The sequence below is a fragment of the Rutidosis leptorrhynchoides genome, chromosome 4 (assembly GCF_046630445.1).
Source record: "Rutidosis leptorrhynchoides isolate AG116_Rl617_1_P2 chromosome 4, CSIRO_AGI_Rlap_v1, whole genome shotgun sequence".
Taxonomy (NCBI): Eukaryota; Viridiplantae; Streptophyta; class Magnoliopsida; order Asterales; family Asteraceae; genus Rutidosis; species Rutidosis leptorrhynchoides.
In genome coordinates, this window is record NC_092336.1 from 485,845,010 (window position 1) to 485,870,017 (window position 25,008).

General features: G+C 35.6%; 2 protein-coding genes across 5 annotated transcripts; both read left to right on the forward strand.

Annotated features, from left to right (window-relative positions):
* The first annotated feature begins 9,318 nt into the window (after positions 1-9,318).
* Positions 9,319-11,582, forward strand: LOC139844623 (plant intracellular Ras-group-related LRR protein 3-like). Of its 2 annotated transcripts, none has more exons than XM_071834852.1 (3): positions 9,319-9,584; positions 9,981-10,147; positions 10,829-11,582. In XM_071834852.1, the coding sequence occupies exons 1-3, from the start codon at positions 9,387-9,389 to the stop codon at positions 11,445-11,447; spliced, it is 984 nt and encodes a 327-aa protein (XP_071690953.1). In that variant the 5' UTR covers positions 9,319-9,386; the 3' UTR covers positions 11,448-11,582. The 2 variants fall into 2 exon arrangements, with proteins under 2 accessions (XP_071690953.1, XP_071690954.1); XM_071834853.1 differs by having other exon boundaries at positions 9,320-9,578.
* Positions 11,583-12,084: 502 nt separating this feature from the next.
* LOC139844624 (putative glucose-6-phosphate 1-epimerase) lies at positions 12,085-15,846 on the forward strand. 3 transcript variants are annotated; one of them, XM_071834855.1, is made up of 9 exons: positions 12,085-12,297; positions 12,479-12,634; positions 13,571-13,645; positions 13,790-13,837; positions 14,384-14,541; positions 14,629-14,760; positions 14,840-14,942; positions 15,030-15,129; positions 15,402-15,823. In XM_071834855.1, exons 2-9 carry the CDS (start codon positions 12,551-12,553, stop codon positions 15,644-15,646), a joined length of 945 nt encoding a protein of 314 aa, XP_071690956.1. In that variant the 5' UTR covers positions 12,085-12,297; positions 12,479-12,550; the 3' UTR covers positions 15,647-15,823. The 3 variants fall into 3 exon arrangements, with proteins under 3 accessions (XP_071690956.1, XP_071690957.1, XP_071690955.1); XM_071834856.1 differs by lacking the exon at positions 12,085-12,297 and having other exon boundaries at positions 12,383-12,634; positions 15,402-15,628; positions 15,712-15,846; XM_071834854.1 differs by lacking the exon at positions 12,085-12,297 and having other exon boundaries at positions 12,383-12,634.
* The last annotated feature ends 9,162 nt before the right edge of the window (positions 15,847-25,008 follow it).

Below are 25,008 nucleotides of genomic sequence, written 5' to 3' on the forward strand. Positions count from 1 at the left end.
TTGTAGCCCGATGTTCTTGTTCTCACTTTGGTGAGAAGCGAACATTACTAACCCGTAAGCATAACATGCTTCTTTATGTTGCATGTTAGCCGCTTTTTCTAAATCACGAAGTCCTATATTCGAATATACTGAGTCAAAATAATTTCTTAACCCGTTGCGTAAAATAGCATTTGGGTTCCCCGCAATATATGCGTCAAAGTAAACACATCGTAACTTATAGATTTCCCAATGTGATATCCCCCATCTTTCGAACGAAAGCCTTTTATAAACCAAGGCATTCTTGGAACGTTCTTCGAATGTCTTACAAACTGATCTCGCCTTAAATAGTTGTGCCGAGGAATTCTGACCGACTCTAGACAAGATTTCATCAATCATGTCTCCGGGTAGGTCTCTTAAAATATTGGGTTGTCTATCCATTTTGTGTTTTTAAACTGTAAAATAAACAAGAGTTAGATTCATAAAAAAAATACTTATTAATACAAGCAATTTTTACATATATCATAAAGCATAAGCACACTATATTACATATATTACACCACACGAATACAACTATCTTATTCCGACTCGCTCGTTTCTTCTTCTTCGGTTTTGGTTCGTTTTGCCAAGTTTCTAGGGATATATGATGTTCCCCTAATACTAGCTGTTGTTTTCCACAACGGTTTATAAAAACCTGGTGGTTTAGAGGTTCCCGGGTCATTGTTACAACTTAAGGACTTCGGGGGTTGACGATACATATAAAGTTCATCGGGGTTGGAATTAGATTTCTCTATTTTTATGCCCTTTCCCTTATTATTTTCTTTTGCTTTTTTAAATTCAGTTGGGGTAATTTCTATAACATCATCGGAATTCTCATCGGAATCCGATTCATCGGAGAATTGATAATCCTCCCAATATTTTGCTTCCTTGGCGGAAACACCATTGACCATAATTAACCTTGGTCGGTTGGTTGAGGATTTTTTTTTACTTAACCGTTTTATTATTTCCCCCACCGGTTCTATTTCCTCCACTGGTTCTGATTCTTCCGGTTCTGATTCTTCTTCCGGTTATGATTCTTCTTCCGGTTCCTCTTCGGGAACTTGTGAATCAGTCCAATATATATTCGACTCTTCGTTATTATTAGGTGAGTCAATGGGATTTGTGCTAGAGGTATACATCTATCACACAATATCAAACATGTTAAGAGATTAATATATCACATAATATATACATGTTAATAATATATAGTTTCCAACAAAAATGTTAAGCAATCATTTTTAAAGAAAACACGGTCGAAGTCCAGACTCACTAATGCATCCTAACAAACTCGATAAGACACACTAATGCAAATTTTCTGGTTCTCTAAGACCAACGCTCGGATACCAACTGAAATGTCCCGTTCTTATTGATTAAAAACGTTCCATATTAATTGATTTCGTTGCGAGGTTTTGACCTCTATATGAGACGTTTTTCAAAGACTGCATTCATTTTTAAAACAAACCATAACCTTTATTTCATAGATAAAGGTTTAAAAAGCTTTACGTAGATTATCAAATAATGATAATCTAAAATATCCTGTTTACACACGACCATTACATAATGGTTTACAATACAAATATGTTACATTGAAATCAGTTTCTTGAATGCAGTTTTTACACAATATCATACAAACATGGACTCCAAATCTTGTCCTTATTTTAGTATGCAACAGCGGAAGCTCTTAGTATTCACCTGAGAATAAACATGCTTTAAACGTCAACAAAAATGTTGGTGAGTTATAGGTTTAACCTATATATATCAAATCGTCACAATAGACCACAAGATTTCATATTTCAATACATATCCCATACATAGAGATAAAAATCATTCATATGGTGAATACCTGGTAACCGACATTAACAAGATGCATATATAAGAATATCCCCATCATTCCGGGACACCCTTCGGATATGATATAAATTTCGAAGTACTAAAGCATCCGGTACTTTGGATGGGGTTTGTTAGGCCCAATAGATCTATCTTTAGGATTCGCGTCAATTAGGGTGTCTGTTCCCTAATTCTTAGATTACCAGATTTAATAAAAAGGGGCATATTCGATTTCGATAATTCAACCATAGAATGTAGTTTCACGTACTTGTGTCTATTTTGTAAATCATTTATAAAACCTGCATGTATTCTCATCCCAAAAATATTAGATTTTAAAAGTGGGACTATAACTCACTTTCACAGATTTTTACTTCGTCGGAAAGTAAGACTTGTCCACTGGTTGATTCACGAACCTATAACAATATATACATATATATCAAAGTATGTTCAAAATATATTTACAACACTTTTAATATATTTTGATGTTTTAAGTTTATTAAGTCAGCTGTCCTCGTTAGTAACCTACAACTAGTTGTCCACAGTTAGATGTACAGAAATAAATCGATAAATATTATCTTGAATCAATCCACGACCCAGTGTATACGTATCTCAGTATTGATCACAACTCAAACTATATATATTTTGGAATCAACCTCAACCCTGTATAGCTAACTCCAACATTCACATATAGAGTGTCTATGGTTGTTCCGAAATATATATAGATGTGTCAACATGATAGGTCGAAACATTGTATACGTGTCTATGGTATCTCAAGATTACATAATATACAATACAAGTTGATTAAGTTATGGTTGGAATAGATTTGTTACCAATTTTCACGTAGCTAAAATGAGAAAAAATATCCAATCTTGTTTTACCCATAACTTCTTCATTTTAAATCCGTTTTGAGTGAATCAAATTGCTATGGTTTCATATTGAACTCTATTTTATGAATCTAAACAGAAAAAGTATAGGTTTATAGTCAGAAATATAAGTTACAAGTCGTTTTTGTAAAGGTAGTCATTTCAGTCGAAAGAACGACGTCTAGATGACCGTTTTAGAAAACATACTTCCACTTTGAGTTTAACCATGATTTTTGGATATAGTTTCATGTTCATAAGAAAAATCATTTTCCCAGAAGAAAAACTTTTAAATCAAAGTTTATCATAGTTTTTAATTAACTAACCCAAAACAGCCCGCGGTGTTACTACGACGGCGTATGTCCGGTTTTACAGTGTTCTTTGTGTTTCCAGATTTTAAATCATTAAGTTAGCATATCATATAGATATAGAACATGTGTATAGTTGATTTTAAAAGTGTAGTTAGAAGGATTAGCTTTATTTGCGAACAAGTTTAGAATTAACTAAACTATGTTCTAGTGATTACTAGTTTACCACTTCGAATATGATAACTTTTTATGTATAAATCGAATGATGTTATGAACATCATTACTACCTTAAGTTCCTTGGATAAACCTACTGGAAAAGTGAAAAATGGATCTGGCTTCAACGGATCCTTGGATGGCTCGAAGTTCTTGAAGCAGAATCATGACACGAAAACAAGTTCAAGTAAGATCATCACTTGAAATAAGATTGTTATAGTTATAGAAATTGAACCAAAGTTTGAATATGATTATTACCTTGTATTAAAATGATAACCTACTGTAAGAAACAAAGATTTCTTGAGGTTGGATGATCACCTTACAAGATTGGAAGTGAGCTAGCAAACTTGAAAGTATTCTTGATTTTATGTAACTAGAACTTGTAGAATTTATGAAGAACACTTAGAACTTGAAGATAGAACTTGAGAGAGATCAATTAGATGAAGAAAATTGAAGAATGAAAGTGTTTGTAGGTGTTTTTGGTCGTTGGTGTATGGATTAGATATAAAGGATATGTAATTTTGTTTTCATGTAAATAAGTCATGAATGATTACTCATATTTTTGTAATTTTATGAGATATTTCACGCTAGTTGCCAAATGATGGTTCCCACATGTGTTAGGTGACTCACATGGGCTGCTAAGAGCTGATCATTGGAGTGTATATACCAATAGTACATACATCTAAAAGCTGTGTATTGTACGAGTACGAATACGGGTGCATACGAGTAGAATTGTTGATGAAACTAAACGAGGATGTAATTGTAAGCATTTTTGTTAAGTAGAAGTATTTTGATAAGTGTCTTGAAGTCTTTCAAAAGTGTATGAATACATATTAAAACACTACATGTATATACATTTTAACTGAGTCGTTAAGTCATCGTTAGTCGTTACATGTAAGTGTTGATTTGAAACCTTTAAGTTAACGATCTTGTTAAATGTTGTTAACCCAATATTTATTATATCAAATGAGATGTTAAATTATTATATTATCATGATATCATGATGTATTAATATATCTTAATATGATATATATACATTAAATGTCGTTACAACGATAATCGTTACATATATGTCTCGTTTCAAAATCATTAAGTTAGTAGTCTTGTTTTTACATATGTAGTTCATTGTTAGTATACTTAATGATATGTTTAATTATCATAATATCATGTTAACTATATATATATCCATATATATGTCATCATATAGTTTTTACAAGTTTTAACGTTCGTGAATCGCCGGTCAACTTGGGTGGTCAATTGTCTATATGAAACCTATTTCAATTAATCAAGTCTTAACAAGTTTGATTGCTTAACATGTTGGAAACATTTAATCATGTAAATATCAATCTCAATTAATATATATAAACATGGAAAAGTTCGGGTCACTACATGTTCTTTCACGTCGGTACAGCGAATAATAGACATGTAGCAAGCGCGTAATTAGGCATAGCAACTACAACAGCCTAGATCGTTTACAGCAGCACGTAGCATGGCAATAGTAACAGTATCATACCGAAGTAACATGTTAAAAAAAAGAGATAGTAGTATGCAGTAGCGAGAGTAAGCAAAAGCATACAACGAGTTTCCATAGCAGTAAAAGGTAACAGTAGCATGCAATCGAAAGCAGATAACATCATGCAGTAGTGTATACAAGTAGCAGTATATGATACATAGCAGTAAAAGCAAGCAGCAGTATGCAGAAAGTTTTTTTAGAAACAAGTAAACTAGCAAGTTGTAGATTAGTCCTATTAGTGAATCCTACTCGAGTCGGTCCAGACTCGCTAATGCATCCTAATTCCCTACAACCAATGATCTGATACCAAATGTGACGCCCCGTACTAAATCAACATGTACGGACCATCAACAACAGGATCATTACAAGGTCAAACACTATATGCGTTTTCAAAACAAGTTTGCATTCATGATAAAAGGTGACGTCATAACCAACGTCAAATGTTTTACATCAAAAGTATGCCTCAATGAACAGAAGAAATTAGAAATAGTATGTGACCCTCAGGTCGTTACAAATCATAGTTCAAAAGTATTAAAGTTATGAATGCAAGATAAACAGTTCATGCGGTGATAACTCTAGAGCAGCGGGTGTCTACAGCAAGACTAGTATACAGCGGAAGCGGCTAACCTTAAGCACCTGAGAAAAACATGCTTAAAAACGTCAACACAAAGGTTGGTGAACTATAGTTTAAGTATAGCAGTAATGTAAGGTAGGCCACGAGATTTTAGTGCTTCAACAAGCGTTTAAATCAGTAATCCAAATCAGTATGATAAAGTATATGTTTAACCGTGGGCACTTGGTAACTAACTTAACGTTTATACCCCCTGAAAGTATACTTGGCAAGTGCGTATGTTTATGAAGTATTAAACACTCGTTAAATGCTAGCGCGACTAGCCCGAGTGGGGATGTCAAACCCTATGGATCCATATCTAAGATTCACGTTCACCGGTTCAAAAACCAATGACTAAACGTTACCGAGCTAAAGGGAATGTTTATGCCGTTGTATAACCCACACATATATAAAGTTTAAGTACTCGTGCCTAGTATGTAAAATGAAAAATGCGCATGTATTTTCAGTTCCCAAAATAGTTAAAGTAAAAAGGGATGCTATAACTCACAGTGGTAAAGTAGTGGTAAAGTCGAGTCGGGAAATAAGCAAGTACGTAGGTTCGAAAAGTCCTCAACCTAAGTCAAATAGTAATAAGTCAGTAAATCGTCCCAATAGGTTTAAATGTATGTAAATTAGGTCTTAAGGGTCATCATCATTCATCATCAAACAAAAGGTGTAAAGTAAGTTTCGTTCATGAAAGGAGTTTAAAACAAAGGCCGAGTTCGATCAGTCACCACGGCCTCTATACCTACTGAAATAAGGTGAGGCCAGTGGCCATGGCTCTGTATATGAGTCCTTTAGTTGTGGTAAAAATTCCAGAAGCAAAATCGTCTTCGTTTGACCGTGGCGACGGTCTAAGTGCGAGTAGGTCAGAATTTTTCAGCACAACGTTAAAAGGACATAGTGATGATCGGAGGGCCATAAATCCTAAACAGTAACTCGGATTACGACGACTCCTAAATGAAAAGTTATCTAATCAAACAGAGCTAACTGAAAATCATCTTTACAGTAGCCCAGGTTGTACTGATCAGACCCAGAAACAGTAAACAGTAGGTTCCGGTGGGTTTCTTGGTACTCGATGCTTTTCACGGTTCTCATCTTGATGCATATAGCTTCAAGTGTACAACTCGTTGATGTGTTTGCATCATCTTAACCAAGGTTTTACCATCATAACACTTGTATAAGTCTAAGACATGTAGCACAACTCAATTAAGTGTTGTATGTAGTTTGATGAACCAAAGTTACATCAAAGTCTTAGATTTAACACATACATGAACTATAAAAGTAATATTGAACTACAAACTTGAAAGTAAACTAACTAATCAAGATCTTAAGTTGTAGAACATAGTTCTTAGTTAGATCTTGAAGATCCAAGACCCAAAAGTCTAGATCTAAAGTTATTAAGTTAAACTTTAAGTAATAACACTTGAGTCTTTACTTTAATGAAACCATAAGCTACAAAACTTAGATTTTCATCTTGCAAAGTGTATGTAAGCCTTCAAGCTTTTGTTTATAACAAGATAAGTAGACCATAAGCTATAGAAACCTAGATCTTTCAAAAGTATGTGAAGTTATAACTAAAGAGTTACACTTCCATGTTCTTGAACTTATAAGGTTAACTTTAATTCAAGATAAATGAGATCAAAGTTAACTAGTACTCTTGACCATTATCCCAAAATCACGAATTCAAAATGTACAAGCAATGAAGTAATAAACTAAATAAACAAGCAAAAGGTTCATGGTTGTTCATACTTTAAAGATTCAAGCCAAAGCTTGATCTTTAAGAATGTAAACTTTAAGTTTACAATCATGAATCATAAGTAAGCTTTCACAACACATGAACTTTTAATCTTTAAAAAAAAAAAACAATAAGTGTAGAACATAACTAGAAAGTTTATGTTCTTGTATGTCTTGTAAGAACAAGTTGATATGAAGAATCAAACTAACAAGTTTGATTCTTAGTAAGTAAACAACAACAACTAACAACTACAAGAAATTAAACAACAACAAAGAACAAAAGATGATGATGATCTTGTATGTATGTTACGGTTTTGCAAAGGGAAAAGAAGAGAGAAAATCTTGGAAGAAACTCACAAGTTGAAAGAGAAGTTGAGAGGAAAATGAGAGCAAGTAAACTTGTGTGTGTAAAAGTGAGGAAGCAAGTGAGAAGTAATACAAAAAAATGCACAAAAACTCCTCTAAAGGCCTACTATGGCCGACGACTTCTATCAAGGGGAGGGGGGAAGAGATTGTCTACTAGTTCCTTGTGTGCATTTGACTCAAAAGTTGGTTACTAGAGGTGTTTGCATGGGAAAGGTGTAAGTAACTAGATTCTTTACACATAACTAATCTTGTTAAGTCTTAAGTAATACTTGTATGCTAGTAATGGGCTAATTAGTCCATTAAGGTGTGTAGAGTGGGCTCTTAAGTCCATTAACACTAATGAAAGCCCAAGTTCAAGTAATTCTCTAGTTAATCCAAAAAGTTCAAGTAATTAATAAATAACCTTAGTTAATTAAAATGATTAATAAAAACTTAATCATGAATGTAAATAATATCTGAAAATATTATTCGTGTAATGTACGCGTGTCACAAAGACGTTTCGGGCATTTAAAAGTCAAGTACGGTGCCAAGTAAATGTACTAAAATACATTCATTAAATCACAAGTATTAATAATAATTATTAATAAATAAACGTTGAAAAATCCAGAGTCGTTACATGGTAGGTTGAACTTGATGACACAGATCGAAGGCAGAAGGCAATTGTATGAGTGTGAACTGGCCATTAGCTTTTTTAGCTTGTGAAGTGTACAAGAATGACGCCTGCGTTTATTTGTCAACAGATCTAAAAAAGGAGATGATATTATCTATGGACGATATACTGTAAATGTTTGAATCTTCTTGTGTTTTTATCTTTGTAATGTAAAAGTTTTGATCTTTTACCGTTTTACTTTTGTAATGTAAAGTTTTGATCTTTTTGCCATTTTACCTTTGTTGTAAAGTTTTGATCTTTTCCCGTTTTACCTTTGTAATGTGAAGTTTTGATCTTTCTGCCATATTACCTTGTTGCAAACTTGCGATCATTTGTCATTTTACCTTTGTAATGTAAAGTTTTGATTTTGTTTACCGTTTCCAATAGTTTGATCGGTGGTGACACCTTAAAGGCTTAGCAACTGTATAAAATTCACCAAACGCTGTCGTTCAGAGAACTGCCTTTGATCTGAGACAGTAACACACCAATCTTCACTAAGAAAAAAACAATAAAAAAGGTCACGTGAGCGAGCATGTGATATTTTCAAGCGGTAAGGTTATTTGACTAATTCTCAAGGTTGTAAAAGTCGCGAGTCGGGGACGCATCGGTCGAGACCTAAAAAAGACGCGTCGGCCGAGTCGGGGACGCGTCGGGGACGCGTCGGGGACGCATCGGTCGTTGGCCAACGTTGCCTTTATTAATAATTTCTTAAATATATATTTATATATGTATAAAATAGTTGATTCTGTACCATAAATTTCTTAAATAGGAACTTGAATTTAAATACAATCAAACTACAAACTCAATTAATGTTACCGATTACATAATTAGTAAGGACACAGAGAAAAGAGCGGCCCAAAAAATGAAAACAAACCCTAATTTTAAAACATATCACATCTTGACGAAAATTTAACTGATTTTGACCTTTTTGACCAACTTTCACCGTCTTTGACAGACTTTGACCGAACTTTTATCTTTGACCATTTTTTGAGTCGTTTTCAGAAAAAACGGGACGGAGAACCCAAAAAATCGACGCATCGGCCGACGCGTCGGCCAAGTCGGCCGACTTTTACAACACTGAATTCTCTTCGATAGATATTTGATTATATTGTATAATGTATATAATGTAATATAATGTATATTATTAATTAATATTAATAGAATTTAAATGTAATACAGATTTTCTTTTTTTAATTCCAAGTTTTTTGCCACAAAAAAAAAAGGAATAAAAGATACAAAGGTCAAAACCTGGACTGTTTTCTCAGTTTTCACAATCAGATCAAAAGATATGGCAGAAATTGAGAAGGTTGAAGAAGATACAGAAAAAGTCAACGAAGAAGTTGTACGGATACTGATAAAGTCATCGGAGGAAATTGTTGATAGAGTTGAGCTTTCAGGTCATCAATTGAAGTTTCTTCCAGAAGCTTTTGGGAAACTTACAAGTTTAATTCATCTTAATCTTTCCAATAATCACTTACAGGTTCATGTAATTTCAGTTCATTCATTTAACTTTTATTTATCTAAATCTTGATTTGTATGTATATATTTTTTACTTTATATTACTGTGATGATATGATATGTTCATCATCATTCAGGGCTACTTACAGGTTAAGATTAATTTCACTTCATTCATTTAACTATTATTTATCTAAGTGTTAATCATCATTTGAGGGCTACGTACGTCAGAAAAAAAAATTAGTGATGATATGTAATCAGTTTAGCATTTTAACAGGTTATCACATAGAATATAACATTAGTGATGATATGTGTAGGAAAAAAAAAAAAATATGTGTACAGGTAGCGGATATTTTAGGAGTTAGTAACATTTATATTTATATAATATTAATTAATTAGGTCTATGAAAATATTTGTTGTGAAACAGGTGCTTCCGGATTCAATTGCAGGACTAGTGAAACTTGAAGAACTTGATGTTTCATCCAATCTTTTGGAATCTTTACCAGATTCCATCGGCTTGTTGACCACTCTCAAAATCTTGAATGTATCAAGCAACAAGCTTACCACCCTTCCTGAAAGCGTCGCCTTTTGCAAGTAATTTTCGATTAATTAGTTTCCACTTGGTTCCATTTACATTTTGATTTTGAACTGGTTGACCAAACCATCCTGACCCGCCCATTTCGCCACCTCTTCGCTGGACAATGAGGCTTGGGGCCAAGGGAGGACCTAATGTATTGGCACAGGTAGCACCAATGCCGATTCCAAGATTAAAACTTAATGGGGTCTCGACTTCTTTTTCAGTACTAATTATATTTGAGTGTTATTTTAATGGTTGTTTACTTAAAAATAAAAACTACAAATTCGGAATATATGGGTTCGACTAGTTAAATTAATTGATGTCCTACACAGTTTAAAGGAAAACCTACAAATTTGCAAAATTCATGGGGTCCTGTAGTTGTAGTTAAATTTAGTGGTGTCCTATACATTTTAAAGAGCATTTTCTACACAAAATTTTCAAGCTAGTGGTGTCCTGTGACCGCGGACTAAAGAGTAAATTCTCCCCTGGGTAGCACGTGCTACCAGTGAAATACGCGATGCACTAGAATTTTTTTGGGGGGTTTAACTAGTGATACCATTGGATTGTTAAATGTTTCTTGAGCTTTTAACTAGTGGCACATGTGACTACAATTCCTAGATCCACCACTGCTCGGGGCGTTATAATAAATAATATATGAGTAATTAAAATTCGGGATTGATTTTTTTTTTTTTTAACAGGTCGTTGGTAGAATTACATGCAAGCTTCAATAATCTGATATACTTGCCAACAAACTTCGGTTATGGGCTAGTTAACCTTAAAACACTCGTAATCAGCCTTAACGAAATCCGTTTCTTACCAGCTACGATTAGTGAACTCGAATCATTAAGGTACCTAGATGTTCATTTCAATAAGCTCCATGGACTTCCAAATTCAATTGGGAAGTTAACAAATCTTGAAGTTTTAAACTTGAGTAGTAATTTCAGTAATCTGACCGAGTTACCTGACACAATCACTGATCTTGCAAACCTTATTGAGCTGGATCTTAGTAACAATCAGATTCAGGTACTTCCGGAATCATTTGGTCAACTTGAAAATCTTAAAAAACTTAACTTGGATCAGAATCCGCTCGTGGTACCTCCTATGGAGATTGTGATGAAAGGGACTGAGGCCGTTAAGGATTTCATGATCAAATGGCGGCTGGCGAATATAACTGCTGAAGAACAACGTCGTGCAGTTGAAGCAAATGCTGGTAATAAGGATGGTTGGTTGGCTTGGGGTGCTAACATGGTTAATTCGTATATGGGTCAGGGTAAATCGTCAAGTTCTAAAGATTCATACTTGGATCAGTTATTATAATGTAATGGAGAATCAATATGTTTCGAGTTACTTTAGAACATGTATAATAGTGTGTTTGATGGTAACTTATGGTGCGTATAAACATAATGCTTGTAGTGAAGGTAAGATCAATATCAATATATTGCATAATGTTCTAGACTATACTGAATTATCGATTTTAAGGAATGAAAAAGAGTCGAGTCAAGCTCATGATGCTCAAGTCGAATAGTTTAGACTATTTTCGAACAAGGTAAAATAAATGTACAAGGTTTTTCCAGTGAGAGTACGTTTACTATGACCACCCGCATCGGCTGTTTGACCTTTTGTGAGGATATCAAGGCGTCAATCAGTAGACGATCTTGTGATGATTATTATTAGTAATCCTAATAACCAAAATCATTTGCTTGGTAACACAAGCGGCCACCAATGAGACAGACTTGATCCTTGTTCGGACCGAAAAATACACAAACACCAAACTAGTAGTCTAGTACGGCAAATTAGGTTCGGTCTTTCTATAAAACATTTTTTGGGCTCATCAATTATGCTAATTTTCTATTCAGTGAACCTAAATTTAGGGCTAGAAATGGGTTGGCAGCTAATTGGCTAAAGATTCGAACTTTACACTATCCGATTAGAGGTTTCCCACCGACCAATTAAACCAAATTGGAGGGTGAAGCACCCCTAGATTCCCCACTGAAAAGAAACCACCATACATTTCCTACTTTTCTTCTTTCTTCTGTTAACTAATTACCCTATCTTTCATCAATTCCTGTCTTTTATATGAATTCCAAAATTGGTATCATTACAAAAGTCTTAATTTCAATTGGGTACCCGTCAAAATCAATCAAGATCAAGAATACTAAAAGTAAAGGTATCATCTTTTTCACACAGTTGTTCATGTATTTGTCTTTTTTAAGTACCCTTTTAAATTGGATGATGAATTTTGAACAATGGTGGTGAGCTTGTTACAAAGTTTGTAACTTTTTAGAAATTTAGAAATACCAAAGTTGAGTTAAGGGGTCAAAGTTGAGGGTTTTAATGTTTGTGTGTAGCTGGAGTGGACAAAAGAGAACCCTTTAGTGAAAAGAATAAGATTGTGGAAGTGGTTTGGTACATTTAATCAAATGCCAAGAAATGATTATGTGTTTGATGATTACAAGAACTTGCCCAGAGTTTTGCTTTTTGAACCTGGTGGTTCTTCGGCTGAGGTACCATCATCCTTAATCTTTATCTTCCACACAAACTTATATTGGGTAATGTTTATGTTTCAAATTTGTTGATCAATCATCTTTCTTGTTTAAATGTAAGATTGTATCCAAGTTAATGTTTATTTAAGAATAAAAGTTGATAATAATATTCTCTTTATTTGCATGTTGATATTGGTAGCATTATGTTGGCTGATGCTCACTGACCTCCCAGAACCTAATCATAGATATGAATATAATAGATATAGTATGCTTAGGCTTATATTGATGGTGGAAATAATTTTACACCTTAATTATTTGTGAATTATATGCTCAGGATTAGGATTAGCCTGTTGAATAGAAAGTTTTTGTCTATCGGTTTGACTCAGTAAGAAAGCAGGCTAGGTATGTTTCAGAAAACAGTCGATAAAACCCGCGCTTAAAAAATGGATGTATATCAGATTATCATTTAATTCATACAATAAGTCTTTTAGATTGGCTTCTTATAATGCTTGAATTTGGGCTGTGATCATTTGGCTCAGACAGTTTGACGGTCTTCGAGACCTTTTCTGTGGCAGCTTATGTAAATAGTATATGGTTGTTTGAAATTGGTGCGTTTTTCTGCGCTTTCTAGGTTCCAGTATTGATCATCTTTGTAATTAGTTCCTCATATTATTCGAATCAAGACATGATACATTGAGTTGAGATGGTCTCTTTCCGTGTATTGGTCTATCTTATATATCATGTGATGAGCCTGTATAATTAGTGTCTCCTATGGATCTTTTGATGTGTAGGATTATTATAATGACGTTATTATCTGTGGACAAATTGACTCCTTTCTTTCATTAAAAAAGAAACAAATAAATGATTGTTTAGTTAAACTAGCCTCGCGTGGTATCTTTTTTGCACGTTAAAAACAAACTCTGATCGTTTGTGCATCAATTGGAAGCTAATTTACAGGTGCTTCTATATGGTGGGAAAGTAATTTCATGGAAGAATAGTCAAGGCGAAGAATTGCTTTTTATGAGCAGAAAGGTAACGTACACTTATACTGTTCCACACACACACCCCGAGCACACATGGTTTAATCTTTACATATCTATGTATAGCAAACATACGTTTCTAAGTTTAATAACTATGTACTTCAGCTTTACTAATGAATTATGTAATGCTTCATAGGTTGCAGGAAGATCTCCTAAAGGAGGAATATCCGTCTGCTTTCCACGGGTAAGCCATATTGAACATAGTCCAATCAGTAGGTGGTAATTGCAGTTTGTTTACTTTAATTTGGGTCGATTTGCATTATATCTCCAACGAATCAAAATAGTAACTTGAAAGCTTCTGTAGAAATGAAACGGGTCAAGCGGGTTGAAAGTGCCAATTTTGTTAAACTATAATAACCTCCTAAATTGATTTGTTTTATCAAATTTTAGGCGTAAATTATTGCAAGACTCAGTTTATATGAACAGGAGTGTGTTGGGTGGTCAACTCAATTCTAACCAATTTGACCAATATTTTCATTTTCGCATTACCCGTCCTTACCCATATTCCTACCTCCACTTCATTCTGATGGGCGGCACTTTGGGTTGGCGAATTGAAATTACCCACCCTGAACACAAGCTGATTTGATATACAGCCTCTGCTTAACCAGACCCTATAGTAACCTGTTTAGGTACAGAGGGGTGATTTCGGGTCTAACGGGTCGAATTTGACGGATTGTAATCCGTATGTTTAGCTGTATATCGTACTATCATGTTTATTCAATCCTTGCAGTTAGGTAATATGGGATATACGAAGGAGATTAGTTCATCAAAGAACTACGTGAAGTCATTAGATAATGTCCCGTTGCATCTGCTTCCTACCGGGAACCCATCCTCTGTGGATCTAACCTTAAAAACATCCGCAAATAATTCGAATATCTGGCCACGTAGGTAATACAATGTCTATGAATTCTATTCGCTTTGTCCACTCAACACTCCGTTTTGACAATCTAACATTTCCGTTTTTGTATAACGAAGCTTTGAATTCCGCCTTCGTGTTGCTTTGGGGCCTAACAAGATAACCATGACGTCTCATATCAAGAATACTGATAACACGTCCTTTTCATTCAAATTTGCTCTGCAGAACTACATATCAGTATCTGACATAAGGTCTAATTCATGAATTTCAAACAAAGTTTATACTTTAATAGTTCTCATCAATTATCTAAGTAGGTTTTCGCGTTTTCAGTGAAGTCAGAGTTGAAGGACTAGAAACACTCGATTTTCTTGATAATCAGCAGCAGGGGAAAAGGTGCACTGAGCAACCAGATGCTCTTACTTTTGATGGACAGGTTGATATATACGTTTCCGAATGATAAATATATATAATATATAATTCATAACTTGATGAACATGTGATATATGGTCTTGTTTTATAGGTTGATCGGATTTATACAAGTACGTCCGGTAACATAGCCATTATAGACCATGAAAAGAAGCGGACAATTGTGATACGTAATTATGGTCTCCCGGATGCTGGTATTCTTTCTGTATTTTCTGATCGTGTTATACGGTTCTTTAATCTCATAAGTTACATCGGAACTCACATCTGCGTTTTTGTTTTGAAAGATTCGTGTTGAAAACCAGATTCTGTAAATTAGCTGCCGATTTCATGTCTAAATACATATTTTTTGTGCTCAATAACTGTAGCATTCGTGTTAATGCAACATATTTTCATTTATACCTACAAGTGTTCGAATGTACATAGAATCTTGCATTCTTCAAATTTAAATATTAGTGTCATTTTGCAGGTTTGTGGACCCCATGGGACGACGCATCAAAAGCAGCTGTTTCCGGTTTTGGAGACAAGGATTACAAGACAATGTTGTGTGTAGATTCGGGTGTTCTTGAAAAACCGGTCGTATTAAAACCATCCGAAGAGTGGAAAGGATATCAAGAACTTTCGATTATCTCTTCAAGTTACTGCAGTGGCCAGTTGGATGCTAAAACGGTAGCGTTTTATGCCAAACCTCACCAGGTATCGCTAATGCTTTAGGCTATATAAGGTTCCCTCGTGCTCGAAAAGTCAACAAGTCAACTTTTGTGTTTGTATATTTTCAGGTTTGATGTAAATCTCAAGCTATCAAATTATTCAACAAGTAGGTTGCTTAGTTCTGTATGATATGTATTTCATATATACTTATTATGTTATATGTTATGTTATACAGTGTTCTTTTACTGATAATTTGGTGGTGGTTGTCATGTAATGATGAGTTGCACAAACCTCACTATGTAGAAAATTACTTTTGTTAATTAATCTAATTTCTTCTTAAATTAATAAAAACTGACTTGATTTTCAATGTCTTTTTAATAAAAATTCTTCAGCTGTTAAAAAGAAACTTCAGTGTTTATTGTAATAAAAAATAAATTTCACAAATGCAAAAAGAAATAAGTTTCAATTTCTTTGCTTTTCAAATGCAAAATATATCATTAGATCAAACATAAGCGTTACAACTATCCATGGGCCCGGAACCATTTTGGCCCAAACCAACATACTATCAATGGGCCACGGACTAGTTCTGCCCAAATCAACATAGAGAACTAGCAACAATGAAATGAAAACCAACTAAAATGCTAATCACAAAAAAGTGCAATAGCCAAGAAACCAAAAAACCTAAATTAGGGGGTTTCAATCTTTCATGACACACTACTGTTAAGCTATTAGACCATCTCCAACGCTGGGTCAGCAGGTCCTGGTGACTGTGATTTGGCGGTGGTGACGCCGGCTGACGCTGCTAACGCGGCGTCACTGGTTTTGATACGCGAGCGTTAGTCAAGATAGTGACGGTAGGGAAGATGGCGTTTGAGATATATATATATATATATATATATATATATATATATATATATATATATATATATATATATATATATATATATATATATATATTATCCAATCAGATTTTAACATGGATATATTTATATTATTAATTAATCATTTTCCCACCCAACTTCCAATTACTTCGTATATTTTACCACATCACTCAAAACCATTTTACTAACTCAAAACTTGACATTCCCCACTAGAAAACATTTGACACGTCACAATCAGCAGATCAAAAAGAACACTCTCAGACTCTACGTTAATGTCACCAAATTTTACAGTTGAAAATGGTCTTAAAGTCACATATCCAACATTAATTATACTCTAGAGTGAGATCCACCTATTTTATCCCCCACAATTCAACAATGTTTATCACATTCCTAGATTTTTTTACTCTAAAACTCACAAAGTTAAGTTTGGCATATTCCTTAATTTCATCACACACTTCATTAACATTCTTTTCAATCAATTTGAATATCCTTTGGTTGTGTTTCATCCATATAAGGTAAATAACAACTACATAAAAAATATCAATTTCATCAAGCTAAAGTGAACATTTACAAAGTAATTAGTTATGATCTTACCTGAAATCAATCAAGAAATGAAGAAAGATCACACTTGATCAAGGAATAACTGGATTAAGAAAGAAACTGATTGAACAATTGTATGAATTGTGTTCCAAGAACAAGAATTCAATATGGAGATAAGAAAAAAATTATCAAAGTGGTCCAAGATTCGTTAGCATAGTCTTTATCCTAACAAGTTACTCTCTTCGTATCAAATCTATTGTCAACTATTTTTTTTTAATGTTCCGAATTCCATAAATGAACAAGAATAACGTGATAATATTCTTTGGTGCTGCTACTTTATACATGTAAGACAAAATGATAGGTAAAAAGTAAGGGGTAATACTGAAAAGTAAACAAATAGGTGCATGTTCAAATCCTGAGGGGGGAGTTTTCTCCAAGGTTGTGCCTCTGGTATCCTTCACTTTGTGCGGACCCAGCAGTTAACCTAAAACATTCCGGGTACGCTTTGCGCGATGGATGCGAGGAGTTTCTTCCTAACAGGTGCGTGAGTGACAAATGAGAGGATACGATGCCGAAATTGCCGTTCTAATAAAAAACTGAAAAGTAAACAAAAAATACATATGACAGTTACTTATACTTAAATTGTATGTTTTTTATCCGTATATGTGGATTATAGATTTAGAGCGAAGAGACTATTTATGTTGACCAACTGATTTCATAACTAATACGGAGTAGTCACTTGATACACTTGTGAGTAAAAGGATCATGCCATAATTTTGAGAGTGGCTATTTTTCTATTTTACCTTTTATGTAAAAAAATAATAATAAAAGATATAAAAGATGTAATCTATAGACTTGCTCCGTATTAAATTAAATTAGGTGAGTAAAATATGGAAATACTCCATAGAAGGGCTGAATGTGTATGTTATGAAAGATGAAGAAAGGTCGCTTTCAAAAGGATATGGTGTTCTTTTGTTATCTGTAAGTAAACATTCTGGGTGTAATCATGCGCCACGTGTGGGTATTTATGAATAGGGACAATCACGACCGTCCAACATACATGATATTTACTCCATATACATACCATCAGTTAGTTTATTACGGAGTAAAATGTAGTACGTAGTAATTGACTCGTATATTAGTACTTTGTATTCTAGTGGTTTGTATTAATCGTAGATATCTATGTATCTATCTAGTACGTATTTGTTTCTAGACAGACAGTTGTCGGCCACTCGTGCTCTCTCCATGCTTGTGTCTTTTTCTGTTCATCCGTTGACTTACTGACTACATTCACACGCTTCTAACAATTACTACTACAAATTTATACAACGTGTGTCTTATTTATGTTAAGGAGAGGTTACATAACTGAATAGTAAAGCGTTCGAATAGTTTATAACTAAAAAAAAATTCGACTGTGCGTTGCTGCGGTTGTATTCAACGCGCGGTCGAATTTGGATATATGTTGTTTGATATGTAATATATCTAATAGGTTGAGTTGTTTGTTGTACGTGTATGTATGTGTATGAAATATTGCCCGAAATATTTAGTGTTTTTTAACGATGTCCGTTTCACGTGTAGTTAGTCCCGTTGTGTTCGTTAGATTTTTTCGAGTTGAACAATGATTTCGGAAAAATTTAACTCGCACAGAGCGATGTGAAATCTAGCCCGAAATATTTAGTGTTTTTTAACGATGTCCGTTCGCGCGTAGTTAGTCCCGTTGTGTTCGTCAGATTTTTTCAAGTAGAACGGTGGTCTCGGAAAAATTTAACTCGCACCGAGCGAGAAGATAGGGTCCGTTAAAAATTCGGGTGAAATTAGTTTCTTTTATTTTAATAAAATTATATATTTACGCTTTCTACCCCTGAAAAAGTGTAAACTCGAGGGGACGTTGTGTAAGTTAAGTCGAAGTTGAGGGACCGGTTGTAGTGTGAACGCAAACTCAAAACGACAATTCGATATAACTGAGACGACGGATTCCGTCACGCCTTTAGTATATAGGTATAATATAATATAATATAATTTAAATAATTCAAATGTTCTAAACAATTTTGTACTACAACTAAATTTATACCTTTTGACATTTTTAAATGACAATGGATTATTCACACTTGAAAGTGTGAATACAAATTTGAAGCGTGAAAAAAATTTGATGTCAAAAACTTTAAAATGTGAAAAAATATACTCCGTGGTATCAAGTATATATTGTGACACTTATAGGTGTCAAATTCTCAATCGTTTTTCACACAACATAGCATCACAAATAAGTTAAGTGTCAAAAGTTATAACTTTTTTATAGTGTTTGTTTAGAATGACAATAAGTTGTTTAATAATCACTTTGTGTAAGCAATGTTAATGATGTAAAATTACCTTATTAACTTTTATATGAAAAAAACTATAATAAAATTTTTAATAAGTATTTTTTGATATAATTTAAAAATATGTTACATAAAGTTTATGTTTCTTAATGGGTAAGAGAATATTTTAGCTCTAAATATCTAAACCATTCAGCATCTTCTGTCTTTCAGATATCAGATACAAATGCGTTGAATGCTAAATAGTTCAACATTCAACGTTGAACAATTCCATTAAGAGGTATACAAACAAACTAATATTTTTTATATAATGAAACATAATTTACATTTAATAGAAGTTTTTAATAAGTATTTGAACTTTTGTCAACTTTTAGTTTTACCCCTCACTTTTTAACATGTCATTTTTTCTTACATGTAGAACGTATGAATACAAAACAACTTTACCAGATCATTCTTATACATTTATGGAGGTGAATAATTAATATGGAACATCAGAAAAAGAAATAGTGGACAATAAAATTAAGACGGAGAGAGTATAATTATAAAGTTACATAAATATAATAACTATAGTAATCAAAATATGAGCAAAACAATCACTATAATTATAATTAATACTAACCATCTTCATTTAATTAGTTGTTATCGCCCTCCTAGATTTCGATGCGTCTTACAGGTTGAGTCTTGCTTGAGAATTTCATAATGCCATTTGCCTTACATGTAACAACCCAAACCAAATCACGAACAACCCGTTTAAAATACCAAAATAAAAAAAATTTGTTTGTTCAGCAACTGGCGCGGCGCGCCAGAACCCCGCGCGGCGCGCCGAACTGGTATGTCCAAAAAGTCTTGAAATGCGAAAAAGATAGGCCACTTCCCGACACAATTAGACAAAACGCTTTTCACCACATATTCAAATATTAAAACTAACACGTTCCATTAATAAAAAGGGTTTTAAGACACCGGGCTCACATATGCCCAAATTACCCCTTAAAGTACCAAATACAAGTTTTCGACCACAAGACTTTTAATACAAAATAAAGCCGAGCATGGCGATTGGGGATACGCTACCCAATCCTAATCAATCCAAAAGCAAGCCTTCTAAAGCAACTACGCGAGTCCACTAGTCCCACGCTTACCCGAGCCACCGCATCCATGCAATCTATAAAAATGTCAACAACGAAAGGGTAAGCTAACGCTTAGTGAGTGAAAATATACTACATACATATATATGCATAAAATGGACACGCCACAAAATATCAAATACCGCATACCGGAGCATCCAAGCATAAAGGCTAGCTAATCTAAGCATACCGTACGATCAATAGGCAACGAGCTAAAGATATATCAACAAAATATAAGTTTACTAACGACGATGTGAACAACGCCAAGAAGCTACACCCGGAGGGTTTGCTACATCACGACAATACAATAATGTATATATAACAATATATAAACGAATAAGGTTAACCCATTACCGAAATACCAAACACCACAATGAAAATTGGCCGAACTACACGAGCCTTAGTAATCCGAAACCACACGAGATTACTATCTTCAACAAGACAACATCGAGGTTGGCCGAACTACACAAGCCTTAGTAATCCGAAACCACACGAGATTACTACCTCAATAAGATGACATCGAGGATGACCGAACTACACGAGCCTTAGTAATCCGAAACCACACGAGATTACTACCTCAATAAGATGATCGAACTACACGCGTCATCATGAATCCGAACTACACGAGATTCACTTTCACAACATCAAAACCCTTCGCCATTGGGGTTATATCATCCACATCACAACCACGTGTGATAATGTACACACCAAATGTGTACTTCGCCAAAGGTGAACAACCAAAACGCACAACCGTGCCAATTGGACCTATACACAAGTCCATGAAAACCACATATATGTGAAGTGAGCTCGATAGCCGAGAATCACTTCACCCGACCCGCACCCATCCTACACATACATATCCACATAGGATATTAACACTCACCTTGTCGCCTTGATGAACGCTTCCAAATAATTCGCAACTCGTCAATGGAAAGTACCTATTCCATTATCACAATTACAACAACACACAATTAGGGTTGACTTACAAACCAACCCAATTCGACACTTAGTGCCATTTCGACCCAAATGCACTTCCAAGAACAAAACGCGCCCAAACTAACCAATAATCACTAACACTAGTGACAATGGTCCTAATATGCCAATTAAACCCGAACACAAGTGTTAAACACTTATCGTTCTCAAAATCACCCATAAACCCTAATTTTGACCCATAAAGTTAAAATCTCACCAAATTACAAGTTTTGACACCAAAACATATTTAACTCGGTTTTATACTTCAACTTAATCCATTTTAAGTTTATAAACCTCATCGAATCGACATTCGGGTCATAATCATCAACAAACCCTAATTTTGACTCTAGTCAAAATTAGTCAACCACAAGAACCCTAAAGGTCTCCAAATAATCAATAATCACTAATACTAGTGATTATACACCATTCTCAAGTCTTAAACATGGTTAAATCATTAACCAACCCAAAACCCGCCTTTAACACTTATAAACCCGAATCTTGGTGTTAATCTTCAATTAACAACTAAATGAGTTCCATCTATGAATCATACAATCGAAAGCCCCAAATTGAATGATGAACACGAAAACGAAATTCGGAGTTAGAGCTTACCACTAGTATCACCGTGTAGCTAAGAACGAGGAGAACAAACTTGTCTACTACGCCAAAGATCAAAACCCGCTTCTTCCTTTCCAAAAATCCCTTTGAATCAAATGGGTGTTTGAGTTCTTGAGAGAAAAATGAAAAGAAAAGGAAAAAGAAATGAATAAATGAAATGGGTGGATGAGGTTAAGTCCCCAAATCTGGCTCAAACGCGAAAAGACCAAAATGCCCTTTTAAAACTCTTAAAATAACAAGGGAGTCTGCCAGCGACATATGGCGCGGCGCGCCATAACCCCGCGCGGCGCGCGACTGGGCAGAATCAGAATCCGGGTCTTACAACTCTCCCCCACTTAAAATCGATCACGTCCTCGTGATCTTCACCACTTAACCAATCCGGACCCACTCAACGGTCCTCAATCATATCCCAATTCGAACTTTCCCAGACAATTCTTCCCCACTTACCTTTAACAACTAAATCGTCACCCGCGATTTATCAAGTCTACAATCCGAGCACTAAAACCCTGCTCATTCCCTCGCATCGGGAAAACTCATCTAATCTCTAACCGAGATATCAACCCCTAGCATACCATTACCAAGTACAATGCTAAAGTAACCACATACCAAACTTAAGGTCAACCATCTAAACCGACGAAGGCTGAGAAGAAGTAAATCCTTACGGATAACACTTACCACTAAACATCCCTTGTAGTGCGCAATACGACCCATACGCAACTACCGTAACATCATAATCCAACGGCTAGAACCGATAGCCCCCAAAATGACTATGGAAACGCAAATCCCAAGGTGTACAAAATCAACTATCGTCACACCCGTAACATCATGTGAGCGAAACACGGCTATCGCTTCACTAATCATACAACATGGTCCTCACGACCCCACCATTGGCGTATAAAATAACCAATAGATTAAACGACATGGTCCTTACGACCCCACCATCGGTGTATAAAACAACCGATCGATCACACAACACGGTCCTTACGACCCCACCATTGGTGTATAAAACAACCAACAGATCAACATCATGGTTCTTACGACCCCACCATCGGTGTATAAAACAACTGATAGATCACACAACACGAAGGCTAGCCGAAAACTACACGCGCCTTAGTGAATCCGAAACCACACGCGACTCACTACCTTCACCTCAACAACAATCGGGATTGGCCGAACTACACGCGCCTTAGTGAATCCGAACTACACGAGAGTCACTATCCTAGAGGAATGACCGAACTACACGAGTCATTTGTGAATCCGAACTACACGAGACTCACTCCTCAATACCATGACCGAAACCACACGAGTCATTTGTGAATCCGAACTACACGAGATTCACTTCCACAATAAGATGACCGAAACCACACGCGTCATCGTGAATCCGAAACCACACGTAATCCACTACCATGATGAAGTCAGTGGACCCCGAAGGTCATGCTTCACCAATCTCAACACCGGATGAAGTCAGCGGACCCCGAAAGTCATGCTTCACCGATATAACACTACGCCAATGATGAAGTCAGCGGACCCCGAAGGTCATGCTCCACCAATCACGTACTCCCATGATGAAGTCAGCGGACCCCGAAGGTCATGCTCCACCAATCAACAATACCATGATGAAGTCAGCGGACTCCGAAGGTCATGCTTCACCAATCAACGCCCTCTTGGCCTCGAACAACGAGTAGCGTAACATCGCGCACTGTCACGCCATAGTGAATCCTAACGGATACCACTAACCATTCCCACAATCGAGCAAGAACCACCTATATCAAACATATGTACAAAACAATAATTCTCTAGAAGAGAATCCGATATGCACATCCCTTAACCGAGGGACTTCACCTTGCTCGCCAAACACGTCCATTATCTCTCAACGAGATTTACCACATTACCACTTCGGTGATAATTTAAATCCAAAATCATAAGTACAATCTAACCGAAATTGTACTCTACCACTAATCGAGCAAAACTAGGTCTCGACCAAATTTCCGAATCCACCAAAAGCATCATCCGAAATCTCACACCAAAACTTCCTCGTGCGGGAGTGTAATTCCCCCACTTGGAACTACATTCCATATCCGCACCTCGTACAACCGTACAATGCTACCAAAGGTAGACTTTACCAACAATTGGGTTCACACGACCCATCACCATCTCTTGCTCCAACCTTGAGCATACCAAGGATCTTAACCTATCCTTAAACACTTCGAACGAAAAGTGTACCACCAATTACACAAACCATACCCTCGCAATCATCCAATTGCTTTAGTTTGTCAACTTCCACCTTGTCACTCATGTGCCTAAGGGTTTCACTTCGGTACCCTAAGTACAATGTAACCACAACATAATCGGAGTCGAACACCACGCTAGTAGGTATAAAAAGGCACCTAATGCCGCGTCACGTAGACTCCTTTACCAACATGCATCGAGATCAACACTCGATTTCAAGAGTTTCAATCCACCCGACGAACCTCATGGTTCATCAACTTCAACACGAAAGCGAACACGCGCTTAACGACCGAACACCAAAACCCATTTCCATGGTTTGGTAGAAACATTTCCCAATACTAAGGAATGCTTGGTTGCACCAAGTCGTACGCCCTTCGCCCATCAATCAAACGTCACCATAGGGTACTTCCATTAGGAACGTCACCCATAACAACAACATGCACAACACAATGCATTTAATAAACTCAAACTCAACGGCGCATAATAAATAATCAAAGGACATATTTATTAAAATGAAACGTACGTTAACGTCTCCTTGCCGCACCCGTCCCTGATAACTTGGGACATTCCGACTTACGATGACCTTCTCCTTGGCAATTGAAACACACCATGCCATCACTATTTGGTACCGAACATTCCCAAGACTTGTGACCCCTCATGCCACAATTGTAACATCTAGACGCACTAGAATCCGGTATACCCGTCCGTGTACCACCCGTGCTCACACTCGGACCCTTAGTCCTCTTACTCGGAGC